Genomic DNA, 14,885 nt, shown 5'->3' with positions numbered 1-14,885 from the left:
ATTGAAGATACTGAAGAAGAGCAGGAAGTAAAAGGTCGTATTGTTTCCTAAAGGAAGTAGGGAGAAAAAATTGAGTTTGAAGGTCTGTAAAAGAGAGAGGAGCGTTATGGGATAGAAGTTGGGAGATCCAAGAGAGACCCTTGGATTGCCAAGATTTCCAATAAAAGGAACGATTCTTGATGCGTAATAATTTATTATGCCAAATGGGCTGATGAGATAAAGAAGTGAGAGAGTGATAAGAAGAGGGTAAAAGGGGGGTTAAGAGATGACGGGTATGAGCAATGACAGGGGATTTCAAGAGAGAAACGTTGGCAGAAAAGGCGAGAATCTCGGTGAAATAAGAGATTCTTCCAGAGTGAGCCAAACAGGAGAGTAGGTGGGAGTATCAGTGGAAAGCCAGCAAGAGGCTTGTTTAAGGATGAAAGAATAATGGTATGTCTTAAAATCTGGAAATTTAAGACCTCCAGATTGTTTATCTTTTTAAAGTGAGGATAAGGCGATCTGAGGGGGTTATTTTTCCTTAGAAATTTCACCAATAGTGAGTCTAGCCGTTTAAAATAGTAACAAGGTATGCAAACGGGAATCATGGATAAAAAATATAAAACTATAGGAGCTAGCATCATTTTGATGGAGTCTAAACGACCCCACCATGAAAGAAAGAGGGGATGCCATCTAGTAATAGAGTCACTCAATTTCTTTGCAATATAATCAAAATTAGCCTTCAAAGTATCTGATATGGAAGGGGAAAACCATAATCCTAAATATTTACCTTTAGTCGACTGCCAAGAGAAACCAGTATGATCAAAATAATGACGTTGACACAAAACATTAAGGGGTAAAACTTCACATTTGTCACGGTTGAGACGATATCCCGAAACCTGTGAGAAGGCGTCAACTTGGAGTGAGAAGGCGGGAAGAGTGGACTCAGGGTTAGAGCAATAGAAAAGAATATCGTCTGCATAAACCGACAATTTAACTTGATTGGGACCAGGATTAAAACCAGTAATTTGGGCATCTAGTCGGAGCTTGGTAAGAAAAGGTTCCAATGCTACAATAAACAATAAGGGAGATAAGGGACAACCTTGTCAGACACCTCTGGAGAGGGAGAAATAATCAGAAATGTTTCCATTAGCAAAAATAGAAGCTCTAGGGCCGGAGTACAAAAGGGAGATGAGGGAGATTAATTTAGGTGAGAAGCCAATCCAAGTGAGGGCACGAAACATAAAATCCCAACTGATCCTGTCAAAGGCCTTTTCGGCATCTAATGTGATGGCCGCAAGTGGGTAGGATAGGGAAGAAGCTTTACTAAGGACATTAAAGAAAACTCTGGAATTATCAGAAGACAAACGTCCCTTCACAAAACCTGATTGTTCAGGACCTATAAGTTCGGGTAAAATGGGATCAATACGCAGGGCAAGTAATTTAGCAAAAATCTTATAATCCGTATTAACAATGGAAATGGGGTGGTAATTTTTACAAAAAGAAGGATCTTTGTTGTTTTTATTTATTTTATTTATTTAAAGTTTTATATAGCGCGAACAAGACCCGTGGGTATCAGAGCGCTTCACATACAAGTAGTTTAAATATTAACAAGAAGATAACCATTAAGCAAACAAATAGATATGAGGTAGATAATTATATGGCTATAGTGAGTGCTTAAGTAACTACATTCCACTCAGGTTCGTCGATGATAATACGAGTTAACTTTACAACATGAGGTTATGTCATTTGTCCTTTTTGTCATACCTATGAGGTAGCGGTTATATCGTTTCAGGATGTGAGATAGTTGTATGAATTAGTTTTGACAAGAGGTAGCAATTGGTATACAGTTTAGTTACAAAAGGAAAGTCGACAATATCAGACCATCATCTAATTCGCGGCAGTCCTTCCCTTTCTGCTAGCATTCGATCTCATAGTGAGACATAACCTTGTCTATATAAGGTATTTACTCATTGTCTTTGGGGATGAGGCAGATCATAGCGTCCTGGAAGGTACCTTGGGAAGAACCATTTGCAATAAAAGAGTTAAATAAAGCGAGCATGTGGGGAAGAAGAAGTTTCGAAAAATGATCATAGAATTCAATAGAGAAGCCATCAGGGCCAGGGGCCTTACCACGTTTTAAAACTGATACTGCATGGGATATTTCTTGGAGGGATATATCAGCTTCAAGTGAAGCAAAATCAACATGGGAAGAAGACGGAGGAGGGATGGAATAAAAGTAAGAGGATAAATCAGAAGGAAGCGGGGAGGACTCAGGGGTATAGAGATCTTTGTAGAAAGAGACAAACTCCTGCAAGATGTCATCATCCTTAAAGTGGGAGATACCAGAAGAATCAATTATGATCCGAGTTCTATCGCGGCGAATTTTCAAATAGTTAGCTAAAAGCGTACCCATTTTATTCTGACCTCCATAATATCGAGCACTACTTCTTTAAAGATAAGAAGCAGCGGCGTCAGTAGATATTTTATTGAAGGCAACTTTAGCAGTAATGAGGTCTTTTAAGGAGGCATCCGAGTAGGAGTGAAAATAGGTATGTTCCAATTGTTTAATTTGAGTCAAAAGTTGGGAAGACTGTTTCTCGAATTTCTTTTTCTTCTGGGAGACGTAATTAATGATAAAACCTCTAGCGGTAGCTTTAAAAGAGTCCCAAATCATGGTTGGAGAAGAGTCTGGGGTGGAATTGATAGCAAAAAAGTCAGCAATAAAAGAACTGAATTAACCAGAGAATTTAGGGTCTGCAAGAAGGGAATTATTAAAACGCCATCTGCCAGAGGGAGGAGAGAAAGGGACCAAATCAAAGTCAACAAAAACTGGGGCATGGTCAGAGATAAGAATAGAGCCTATTTCTGAAGCAAGTGTACACTGTGTTAAAGATTTACTGAGAAAAAGATAATCAATGCGGGATTGTGTCTTGTGGGGAGGGGAAAAGTAACTAAATTCTTGGAGATCAGGATGACAGAGTCTCCATATATCAACCAAGGGTTTACGACGGGTGGCCGAGGTAAATTGATTATGCATTTTAGAATTAACAAATTTAACAGGAGAATTTCTATCAAGAATGGGATCATGGACTTGATTACAATCACCACCGAAAATAATATAATCATCATCAAGGGAAACCAACTTATCAGAAATAAATGGCCAAAAAGTATTATCAACAGTTACAGGAGCATAAACATTAAAAATAACCAAAGGTACATTGTCAATTAGTAATTTTATAAGTACCCAACGACCATCAGAGTCTGATTCTTGATGGATAACAGAAACTGTGAATTTTTTATGAACTAAGATAACCACCCCATTCTTTTTGCTTAAAGCTGGTGAAAAGAAAACATTACCAACCCAGAGTCTCGTCAATTTAGAAGCTTTAACATCAGAAAGATGAGACTCTTGTAACATAGCAATATCTGTCTTTAGTTTGGACAGGTGAGATAACACTCGCTGTCTTTTAATAGGATTATTTAATCCTTTAACATTCCACGAGGTAACTCTGAATGTAACAAGATAAAACAATATGATAACACATAAAGCATACAATACAACAGAACGTCCATGGAAACAGATAACTGATCAGGTAAGAAATAGTGAAATAATAAAGCAAAAAAAGTAGAGGAAGAAGGAAAGAAAAAAGAGAGAGAGAGTAAGGAGAAAAGTGTAGGAAGGGCAAGAAGAGAAAAAAGAAGAGAGGAAGGACCATTGAAGAATAGGAAGATATAAACAAAAAAGACAGACAAAGAAAGAAGTAAAAACTTACATAAACTGTAGATCAAACGGATGGAGGGAGGGTGGGAGGCCATATGAGGGAATGACGCATATCCGAACTCACGGAGGAGGGAAACAGCACCAACGAGCCACGAACGAACATAGGAGAGGAAGGAGTAATGGGTAGACAACCTGTGAAAAGAAGGAACATGTTAATTATATGAAAGAAAACAAGTAACTATAAAAAGTACAATTGGAGAGCAAAGAGAGAAGGAAAAGCTCAGTGAGAGGAGATGAAGAAATAGAAAAGAGAAGAGGAAGAGAGAGCTAAGAAGATTAAAACTGTAAGAACAATAAAGAGACAAGGAAGAAATGAAAGAGCATATCCTAGAAACAGAGCGAAGAAGACATATGCAGATGAAGAAAGTGTAACATATGCTAAGGTATACTATGGAGCAGCAGATGAAGAAGCAGTATCCATGGAGTCAGCATTGAAGGAGTAAAGAAAGCTCTTGAGTTTCATTGGATCTTCATAAGAAGTAGTCTTGTTGTTGACAGTAACGCGAAAGAGGCATGGGTGATAGAGGCCATATCTGGCACAGATGGAGCCTAACTGGGGTCTCAATGCCAAAAATTCCGTACGACGATCAACAGTTGATTTAGCATAGTCTTGAACAAAAAATAAGGTATTTCCAGACCAAGTAATTTTCTTCAAAGCCCTAGCGGCTGCCAGGACTTTTAATAAGTCTGTGTATTCGAGGAAGTAAAGAATCATCCCTCTAGGTTTACTCATTGAAGGAGCAGATGCATGATGTGGCAAAGAACCCAGTCGATGTGCTCTCTGGTTGTTCAGCGGAGGACCTTCTGGAAGCTTCAAATGTTTAGGCAAGAAGGACTTAAGGAAAGAAATTGGATCCGATCCCTCTGAATTTTCCACCAGGCCATAAATACGAAGGTTGTTACGACGATTTCTATTTTCCAAATTTTCAATTTGCTTGTGGAGGCTGGAGACTTGAGAGCAGAGGGAGTCCACCTTGGAGGCGGAGGCATTTAAGGAGTCCACATGTTGTTCCAATGTTGTGACGCGACCTTCCACAGTCAACCATTTGTTAGAGAGTTCTTGAAGAGTAGAAGTGGTTTCCTGGAGAGTAGCAGTAGTTTCTTCAACAAAGAGGGGTAGAGCCCTGATTTCCTCAAGGAGCAAATCCATGGTGACTGAAGAGGTTGATGTAGGAGGGGAAGGTGGGTCCTTCTTTAGTCTCTTGGAGGAAGCTTTACCACTAAGAGTAGTGGGCGTATTTGCTGGTGAAGAGGTCTTCGTAGGAGAAGCAGATGGAGAAGAGGAGGAATTTGACTCAGCCATGGATAAACACTGATATCCTGAGCTTGTGTGGATCAGGAACTTACGGGCAGTGGTTTTAGCAAGAGAAGATTCCTTGAGCAATTTACCCATAAGTAAGACCCAATATAGGGGAATAATAAGAAGCAGTGCTGTGTAGAGGGTATCAGCTGAGTAAAAATAGAGCAGAAAAGAAAGTACCAGAGCAGCAATGAAATTAGGCTCCTTACAAGGAGTGAACGGAAAAGCAGGCAACCATCTGCAAGTCAATAATAGAAAATATAAATATACCAACACCAAAAGATACAGGGCAAAGGCAATAGCTCCAAATCCTGTCAGGAAGTATAGGCCAGCCTAGAAAGTCACATTTAGGTGATAATGGCACATCCGACTTGAAGATAGAAGTGCAGGAAACATCAAGGTGTAGAAAAAAATCACTTCTGACAGCAACAGAAAGGTTTCTGAATGAAAACATGAAGAAACCTAGTCTTGAGAGAAGTTATCGGTGCTGCGATAAAAATCTTCACTTCAAATCAGCAAAACAGTTCCTTTGAAATACAGCAGCCAAAGAAGCATGAAAATCCACTTACAGGCAATATATACAATGAAAGCAGTATATGCGTGTAATTATGGAAAGAAACATGCTGACCATGAGGAGAGTGAAAGCAGCATCTCAAAATGGAGGCCTGGGGTTAAGAAAGCTGTAGAAACATCATCAGAAGTCGAACATTCTGTGTGGAAGGTATCCTCAGAGGGGCCCACAACAGCGCAGCAAAGAAAAAATTGAGTTCAGGCAGGAAGCCAGCTGGGCTGAGAGGAGAGCAGTTGCGTCGCTGTGAAGAGTGGCACGAAAAGCGCCGTACTGAGAGTCCCAAAATGGCGGCGGAAAGAAAGTCGGAGCCGCGGTAGGATGAGAGAAACTCAGAAACGGCTAAATACCTTCAGCCACATAGGCTGGGAAAGTGTGCTTCACAGTTTCTGACTGATAATTCTGCAGTTTGCAGTCATTTCGCAGGGAGAGAAGGCATCGTTGGTCCGTGTCCGCTCCCGCTATCTCCAGAGAGCTACGGACGAGCAGCCATTCACGCCGGGCGCAAGCCACGCCCCCCAGAACACTCCTATTTTTACCAACAGTTGCTCCTCTGGATGTGTGGTGGAAACCTTAGACCGAGGGCCCCACAGACACCAGGCCATAGATTTAGGTACCTCAGACGCTCCACCCTGTTTAGGATGGAGGTTCTGATATACTTTATTCTTGCTTGAGGCCCCCAGAAAAAATACACTTGGCCCCACACCCTGGGAGGAAACTGCCAAGGTGTCAGGGCCATGAGTTTATTGTTTTTCAAAATCCAAACCCTCTTTGTCGGATCATCTGCCGCATGAAGAATGGTGGCCACTCATCAAACGTACATGCTAGAGTGGCAGCTCCTCAGAAGGCACAGAGATCTCCTCCAGTGGTCCATCTCTAAATGTGTCTGGCTCTCTATAACTGGCAGGTTATGGTCTCCTCCACCTCGGCTGGAAGCTTCCCACCAAACAGTAAATAACCTCTTTAGTTTACCCTGAAATTGATTTAGCTTCTTTTTAGTAGATGGCGTAGTTGCACCGTCTACAAAATAGTTTTGTTGTTGTTTTACCACCTTATTTACGGGTCTAGACCAACCACAACCCCCCTTTACTTCTTCTTGTAATACGAAATAATATATTAAATAAGCACCATGTGAAGATGCACAAATGGAAGAAAGTGAGGTTTAGAGAATAATTTCCCATTGTCAGAGAGATCTTCAGAGAGTGTGCCCTCAGACCAGTGCTTCCCAAACATTCTAGTATCAAAACCCAATTCTTAAAATATAAAACTTTCACAACCCACTTAGCTTCAAGGGATGATTTTTTAACACCTTAGCTGCTTTGGAACGTCCAGCTCCAGTGCTGAACGTTCCATTGCGCAGGTGCAGTTGGAACGTCCAACGGCCGATGGCAGCACTCCCGAGGTAGTGGTGCCGTCGGCATCTGGACGGGCGCAGCGCTTAAGGGGTTAATGTAATAGCAGCAACTGTTTGTAAACGTCACAAGCGTGACCATGCCCGTCAAAAATGGACTGTGGCGAAGATATTGTTCTGCCCATTCAAGTGGCAGATGGTGAACTGCACTGGAGTCTGGAGATGTAACACTTTTCAGAGTAAAGTGCTGGCCTCTAGCATCTGTTCATTAAAATCACAAAACTTGTGAAAAATCGTGGATGTCGATGCCACTGATTTTAGCAAATTTGAGAACCCCCCCACTGTCGGACTGGTCGATAGGGCAATCAGGCAGTGCCCGACAGACTGGTCTGATAGGTCAGTGTGTGGGCCATAACTATAACTCGTTCCCTAAACTAACTATAACTTGCCCGCTATGCACAGTGTTGTCATCAATGAACTCATATCAGATGTTGCAGTGGTGTTATCAATGAATTCATAGAACATGTCAAGAGTGATGTAATATTTGAGGTCATAAGCAGTGCATGGCGAGGGATGAGTTATAGTTACTTTAGGGTAAAAGTTATAGTTACTTGACATAACTTTAACCTCTGAATTTCAGTGGTTTGGTTAATTTAAAACGATATGTTCTAACTGACATTTTCACTGTAACATTCCTTTAACCTTTGTTTTTTCCAGTGAATATATATATATATATATATATATATATATATATATATATATATATATATATATATATATATATATATATATATATATATGTATATATATATATATGTATATGTATATATATATACAATATTAAGTTATTTGCCCAGAATGAAAGGCCATTGAGCCAACACCAGGACTTAAACCTTATTCATCAGATCCAAAGTCGACAGCTGTGGCCATTAGATCACATCCATATTTTCCAGTCTATGAGTGAAGATCATAAACAAGTGGCATGGTTGTGTATGATTGCGTATAGTTAGCACATTCTGTGAAAAAATGGCTTACAGAAATAAAGAAAAACCAACAGCAACAAATACTAGAAGTTTCTCCTGGAGTCTTCCATGGGATGAATTGCAAGGGTTTGCTTTAAAACTTAATTTTGGGGCATTGTTCTGTATCTGTGCACTGGTGCACAGCAGTGCTAATCATTTTAAATATTACTTACATATAAACCAGAATTTCCACTGCCCATCAAAAATGAGCTTGAGTCTCACGAGTAAGTTCCGTCAGTGAGTCCTGACTCATAGTTTGGGAAACAATTCTTAGACTGAAGACTGAATGAACTTGGAAGGCTCTCAGGGTCAGGTACTCCTTCAAGAAGTGGACTAGGGATTGAACGAGGAGGTGGCAAAACCATGTGGCCACTTCTAAAGTTGACTATCCAAAGAGAGACCATGTATCGAATGGATATTACAGTACAGTCTACTCTGCCCTTTACAAGTTATCAATCTGCAAAGTAGAGTGAGGCCACTAACTGAAAAGTCGTTTTACACTGAAGACGTCATTAGGAATGACCAATAAAAATTCCTGTTATTCCTATCCAGTCCGATAGTTTTTAAGGGTGAGAGGGATAATGATGAGTATGATTTTTTGGGAAACAGGACTTACTTTCTGGAAATAGGATTGTCTGTACTGATTTTCACATGTTTTTCGCATTATTGCACCCAGAGATTTTGCCTGCTTGAAGCAGATGAAAAATCCAGGTGTAATACCACTGAGTAGCAGTGTTTCTACTAAATTTGTAATTGTAATGGGCCCAGTAGCTGTCCATGTCAGGTGAAACCTGTTAACAGTCCACTCATAATGAGGGCCTTAGGGCTGACACCTTTGAAAATAAGCCTACTACCCCATGCTTAATTTGAGCGGTTGGTTTCCGGTGCTCGGCACAGGCACTTAATTGTCAACACCGGCACTATGACAGTCTGCCATATTGTGGTACTGTCTATCTAATTTAGAGGGGAACACAACAACAGTTGTATATTCATTCAGTATGCATTTAAAATGACTAATACCTACCGCCCAAGCCATTCTTATAACTTTGGGGGCCTGGAATAGTCTGAATTGTCTCACTTGTAGAGTCTGTTGGTTAGCTGTTGTGTTTTACTGTCATTGCCAGTGTAGGCTCGAACAATGGGTGGCCCAAGCTGCAGTGGCCCCTTGACGATGGTCATGGCACTTATTTTTTTTAAACAAAATAAGCACAGCATGGTGACGGGGATATAATTCCACCAGTACTAAGTAGAAGATTGAAAGTCCCAGTGACTCAATGTTACCTTCAATGCTGTATGCAACCACAAGGTGAGAAAGGGCAATGGCAATTAATGTCGTCCTCAATCCTGTAGGTGGCTCCTTCAGAGATCCAGGGCATATAACCAGCATGGCGACGGAACTCTTTCCCTTATGGGTCAGTGATGTTTAAAAATAGATGTTTTTAGTTTTTTTATTGAGTTTTAAAAGAATAGCAACAATGTGTACATATCAGCATTAATAAACCACCTGACATCAAATGAACTAGAAAACCAATAGTTGGCCAGCGAGGGACATAAACAAATCACTGAAATAAATCACTCCCCCCTTCTCTTCAGCTTCCCTTTTCAATGGTGGCATTAAGGACTCTGGCAGATCAGTATTGTTCAAGGCAGACATTTACATCAGCAATAATCTGCTCCCCTTCTCACTTGTAAGTTCATGTCGGTTTCCCTCCCCTGCCCCCGGAAGAGCCAAGAACACTTATTTTTCTATGTCTGATTTCTATCTTTCTGTCTCTTTGCAGGAAGTAGGGAGCATCATTGGAAAGGTAATGTATTTTCTCTCAAGTAACATTTTTAGATTGTTGGCCTCATCACTGTTTGATCAATTTCCTTTTCCTTTTAATTCTTTCAGAAAGGAGAAACGATCAAAGGAATCCGGGAACAAGTAAGAATTTGTGTGGCTATGCTTCTCTCTCCTCCTCCTTGCCTGTTCTGGCTGCTTCATAACTCTTTCATGCCTCTCCCTTTCGCGTTTCTCTTCCTTACATTTATTTCTATCTGTATCACTTTTGTGATCACCACCTTCTCTTTATCCACCTATTTCCTTCATTCTTTTGTTCAAACCTTTTTCCATTTCTTAGACTCTTCTTTCCATATAATACTATTGAAACTTAGGGCCTGATTTAGATCTTGGCGGACGGGTTGCTCCCTAACAATGGTGACAAATATCCTGTCTGTCAAAATATAACACCCCATTATATCCTTTTGGGATATATATTTCGGCGGAGGGGAGACCGGTCACCGTTGTGATGGAGTAACCTGTCCGCCAAGATCTAGATCATGGCCTTAGTTTTATTTGGCTCGTCATTAGTATCACAGTTTTTGCTGTTTGTAAGTGTTATAAAAGAACAGGTTCCATTATTACCTAATTTAATGGGACTAAATGTATCAACCTTGGACAGAAAAAAGGCTGTTATTTCCTCCTAAGGTAAAAATTGTCTACAAGGGATTTAATTTATGCTCAAAGATTATGATTATTTCTTGATATAGATCAGAATGTTTGTCATAAGATCAAACAAAAAAGTGTCCGTAGGACTACAGCAGTGAATCAAAAGATTAGATGAATAAGCACACGAAAAATCCTATTTACATGAAAATATATTCTGTATTTAGTCTGTCAGAAATGAATTCAAGGCAATACATTAAGTAAAAACATAAGCAACAGATGTCATGAAAAGATGTGTAAATTAATTAAACAAATCAGGTCATAACAAACATCAGCTCCAAGACTTAGAAAAGAACAACTTGTAAGTTTCAAAACTACACGTGATGACATTTTAAGCGTCATCACTTGTAGTTTTGAAACTGAATAAATCACTAATTTAGTTATATTGTATTTACACAGGGGGTTCCTCTGCAATCTCTACCTGTCCTGATGATGGTCTAATAGACTACTGCTTCAAAGACCGAAACGTCGACCTTCACATCACCTCCCAAGGAATTTGTGTTCTTAAGAGTGACATTTGTCAATTCTTGTTACAAGTTGCTCTTTTCTAAGTCTTGGAGCTGATGTTTGTTATGACCTGATTTGTTTAATTAATTTACACATCGTTTCATGACATCTGTTGCTTATGTTTTTACTTAATGTATCCCCTTGAATTAATTTCTGACAGACTAAATACAGAATATAATTTTCCTATAAATAGGATTTTCTGTGTGTTTATTCTTCTAATCTTTTGTTTCACTGCTGTAGTCCTACGGACACTTTTTTGTTTGATCTTATGACAAACATTCTGATCTATACCAAGAAATAATCACAAACTTTGAGCATAAATTAAATCCCTTGTAGACAGTTTTTACCTTAGATTGTTCATCGCTCAAGCCTACAAGGGTCTATTGATTTACCCAGATTTCCTTATGCTGTTATTTCCTCCTGGCAGTTTTCAAACAGGTGACCTGTGAGTCACACCAGAGGTCAGCTGCAAGCTCCAAAGTAACCTTGTCTCTCTGGGTCCCTCTCTATGGCTGTCTTTAACTCTTTTTCTCCTTCCTTACCATTTCCCATCTGCCTGCGATACTAACCTTGGTCGAAGTTGCTCATCATTATCCTCTAGAGAGCAACATCTTTTTGGAAGTATTGAATGTACATTTTGCCACCACTTCTCATCTGGGTTATTTTTGCTTCCATGTTAGGGGTCCTATCATTGTCGTGGAGAGTTTTCACCTAACCTTGAAGCAGAGTCAGCTACTTTAGTGGTGTCATGGTGTCATAGTCAGCAATAAGACTGACGATTGTACGCTCTTTGTCATTTTCGGTGATCTCACATTTTGGCTCTTTGGTCTTAGATGTTTGAAATTTCTATCTGATTTCATTTTTGTGAATTGTCTCTGGTGACTGTGAAGGCAACTAGGATATATATGCAACAGTATTAAAGAGGCAACGACTTTCACCTAGAAATTTCATTTTGGTATTGCATGATAAATGTAAGAATCATTAGCATAAATGGTTAGCTTTTTCCGCAGTAGTATGTGCCAAGAATGTCCTAGGCAGCCAGAAATTCACTATAGGTATATGCAACTGATGATGGTTACCATTGAAGGAGCTTCAAAGCAAGGGCAGTCTATAATGATTTGAAAAGGTGAAGCAGGTGAATTTCATGGTGTTGATGGTAGGAACTGTCGAGTTCACAGTGGGTTATAAGTTAAGCTGAATGCTTCGCGTGCTGTTAAATGTCAGCTGGTCAATGAGGGGGAATGAGTGTCTCATCACTTTCAAACTGGTGAGACACTCTTTCAGGTGTTGAATACTTCAGTATTAAGAATGTTTTTAACATGCTGGTATCTTCCTATAAATAAGGTATTCAAGGGTTTTATTGTGGTAGCAATTTGCATTTATAAGGAACGTAAAATCATTTCTTGTTAGAAGTCGGATCATTTTCAATTTTAGTAGCATGAAAGGCTTTGTCTTATGGTTGTTACTTCTTCAACCAATTGTGCTGAAGGTGTGATTGAGTGATCCAAGTGCAATAATCAGCCATTGCTGAGTTGGGTGTAGAAGCTATGAAGATAACATCACCATCAGAACAAACGAGAAATGAATTCTAGAAGCCTTAAAAAAATGTGTAAGTAATTTTAATCATGAACAATGAAGACATTATCAAATTAACACATTTGACAGCAATGTGCAACATGTACTTCTAGCTTGCGTACATTTCTGGTAGAGATAGGTAGAGTTTTTTCTGAAATCGTTTCAAGGGGGCAGTGAGTTAAAAAAAAAACATTTTTTATCTTGGAGTGCGTTTTCTTATATGTAAATGTAAATGTATTTGAGCTTATATAGCGCACAGCTACCCGCAGTGGGTTTCCCGGCGCTTGCTTAGGGAACCCGTCCTGGTATTCCCCTGTGAGATAACCCCAGCAGGGTAACCACAAGGTGAAAGCCAGGCATCCCGCCGCGAGGGGCCTTTGTGGAGATTAAGCAAGCTATTGCCCAGAGTCGCAGAGTGTGAACCCGTGAGTCGAGAAGGCTCCGGAGCGAGAATTATCGAGCCCATGGAATTTAGAGCCCAAGACCCGCCGAGGCGGGGAATTGAACCCTGGTCCAGGGCCGATCTCAGCTTCCGGGTCTGCCGCCTCTAACCCCTGAGCCACACTTCTCCACAATGAAGGTGATAATCTTTGAAATTTCAGTGGGAAGAGAAGCAAGGCGAGGGGTGGAACAAAATAATGCCTGATAGTATTAGGTGTTTGAACTCATTCTCCTACAATTCCTCTCTTGCGGATTGAGATGCAGGAACTGTTGCTAAGGCTGTCACTGCACCTCTTCAACTTGCCCTTGTTTGTTTCAGAGCAGTGCACGGGTCTCCATCTCTGAGGGTCCCTCTCCTTCCAGGATCACCACCATCACTGGACCCACTGACGCTGTCTTTGAAGCGGTCTCAATGATCACCTTCAAACTCACAGAGGTAAATCATACTTCACATGTGGAGGCAGGGGATTGGTTGTCGCAGAACCTTGATGGGTGGAAGCACTTACATTTAAAAAATACACCTAGCAGTAGGCACCCAACAATTTCTCTCTCTTTCCTCTCTCCCTCTGTGGTACTTAAAGACATTTTACAAAAACTGTTATCTCCGTGCACTCGCTGATACACAATTATTCTTCAGGTTGGTTGGTGTCGGCGCTGACCTTGTCACACTGTGCCTAGCAATGCCTTACGTAATCCGAAAATGTGTGATATGCAAATCACTAAGGACGCGCTCATTCAACGTGAAACCTAGGGTTTCTTAACTCATTTCAACATGATTTGATGATCTTGCTTCAATGAAAACCATTCATCAGTATCTTGAATTCATCATATATTTTATTTCATTTCCACATATTTTTCCATGTCATTATTTTAGAACTTCATTTCAAAAATATATAATTTCAAAGCATTACGTCATGCCCAATGCATTTCGGGTTAAGAGCGTATATAAAAGCATGTCCAAATGCTTGAATTGCGTACATTGTAGCAATGTCATAACAGAAAATACATTCATGCACCCGACAAAAGGCCATCAAATAAACCTACAATACAATGGTACCTGTGACTCTAAAAATGTAATTTATGTAATCAAATGCCCTTGTGGCAAAATATATGTAGGCCAAACAGAGAGAAAGATAAAAGTAAGAATATCAGAGCACAAAAGTAACATTCGCATGAAAAACACTAAATCAGCCGTGGCCACCCACTGGCTTGAAAACCACCACCAAATCGCTCAACTCAGATTTACCATACTGGAGATATTACCACAGCATTGTGACATGGACCCTGTCAAACAGCGCTTACAAGCTGAATTTTTCTGGATAAAAAAACTCAACTCCCTGCAATCGTCAGGGATAAATGACAGAATTGAATTCTAATGTTTTCTGTAAAATGTAGCCACAACTTGGAACTCTGAGGTCCTTTCCATTCCCCACACCACTGGTGTAAGACTTATACTACTGTTCATCATACGATTTAATCATAACTGTGCAATTAATTCTGATGTTTAATGTAATGAAAGATGTCTCACGTATTATCATTGTATATTGCATTTCTGCTGTTTTGACTTCCCCCTCTGGGGGCGTTCATTCCGTTGATCCCATACTCTCGATTCATTTTTTATCATCCTGTCTCTTTATCATTTGTTTATTATTGCTATAGACTTCTCTAACCTCTTTTTTATTCAGATAACTTTATTCGCCCTAGCCTTTTTATCATACTTTGCCGTTTGTTTACTGCCTTATTCACATCACGTGATAGAGTTCATTGACCTATTAGAAAGCGTCATTTGATTCGGCAGGTTACAATAACCGTTTACGTCCATGCTTTTATTTTTGCATTCTATGTATGTTCACTTCTACCCACTTTGGTTTTA

The 14,885-nt window shown here is 40.0% G+C and overlaps 1 protein-coding gene across 3 annotated transcripts in view; it reads left to right on the top strand.

Moving 5' to 3' along the window:
* Positions 1-14,885, top strand: part of PCBP4 (poly(rC) binding protein 4) — a 216,734-nt gene that overhangs the window by 132,622 nt on the left and 69,227 nt on the right. For all 3 annotated transcript variants that reach the window (XM_086938725.1, XM_086938727.1, XM_086938726.1), the window contains exons 3-5: positions 9,786-9,809; positions 9,896-9,928; positions 13,332-13,448. In XM_086938725.1, coding sequence (XP_086794851.1) covers positions 9,786-9,809; positions 9,896-9,928; positions 13,332-13,448 — 174 coding nt within the window. The remainder of the gene's footprint in view (positions 1-9,785; positions 9,810-9,895; positions 9,929-13,331; positions 13,449-14,885) is intronic.

Source organism: Lissotriton vulgaris, chromosome 9 (assembly GCF_964263255.1).
Source record: "Lissotriton vulgaris chromosome 9, aLisVul1.2, whole genome shotgun sequence".
Taxonomy (NCBI): Eukaryota; Metazoa; Chordata; class Amphibia; order Caudata; family Salamandridae; genus Lissotriton; species Lissotriton vulgaris.
The sequence above is the reverse complement of the archived record's forward strand: the minus strand, read 5'-3'. Positions and strand labels throughout refer to the sequence as shown.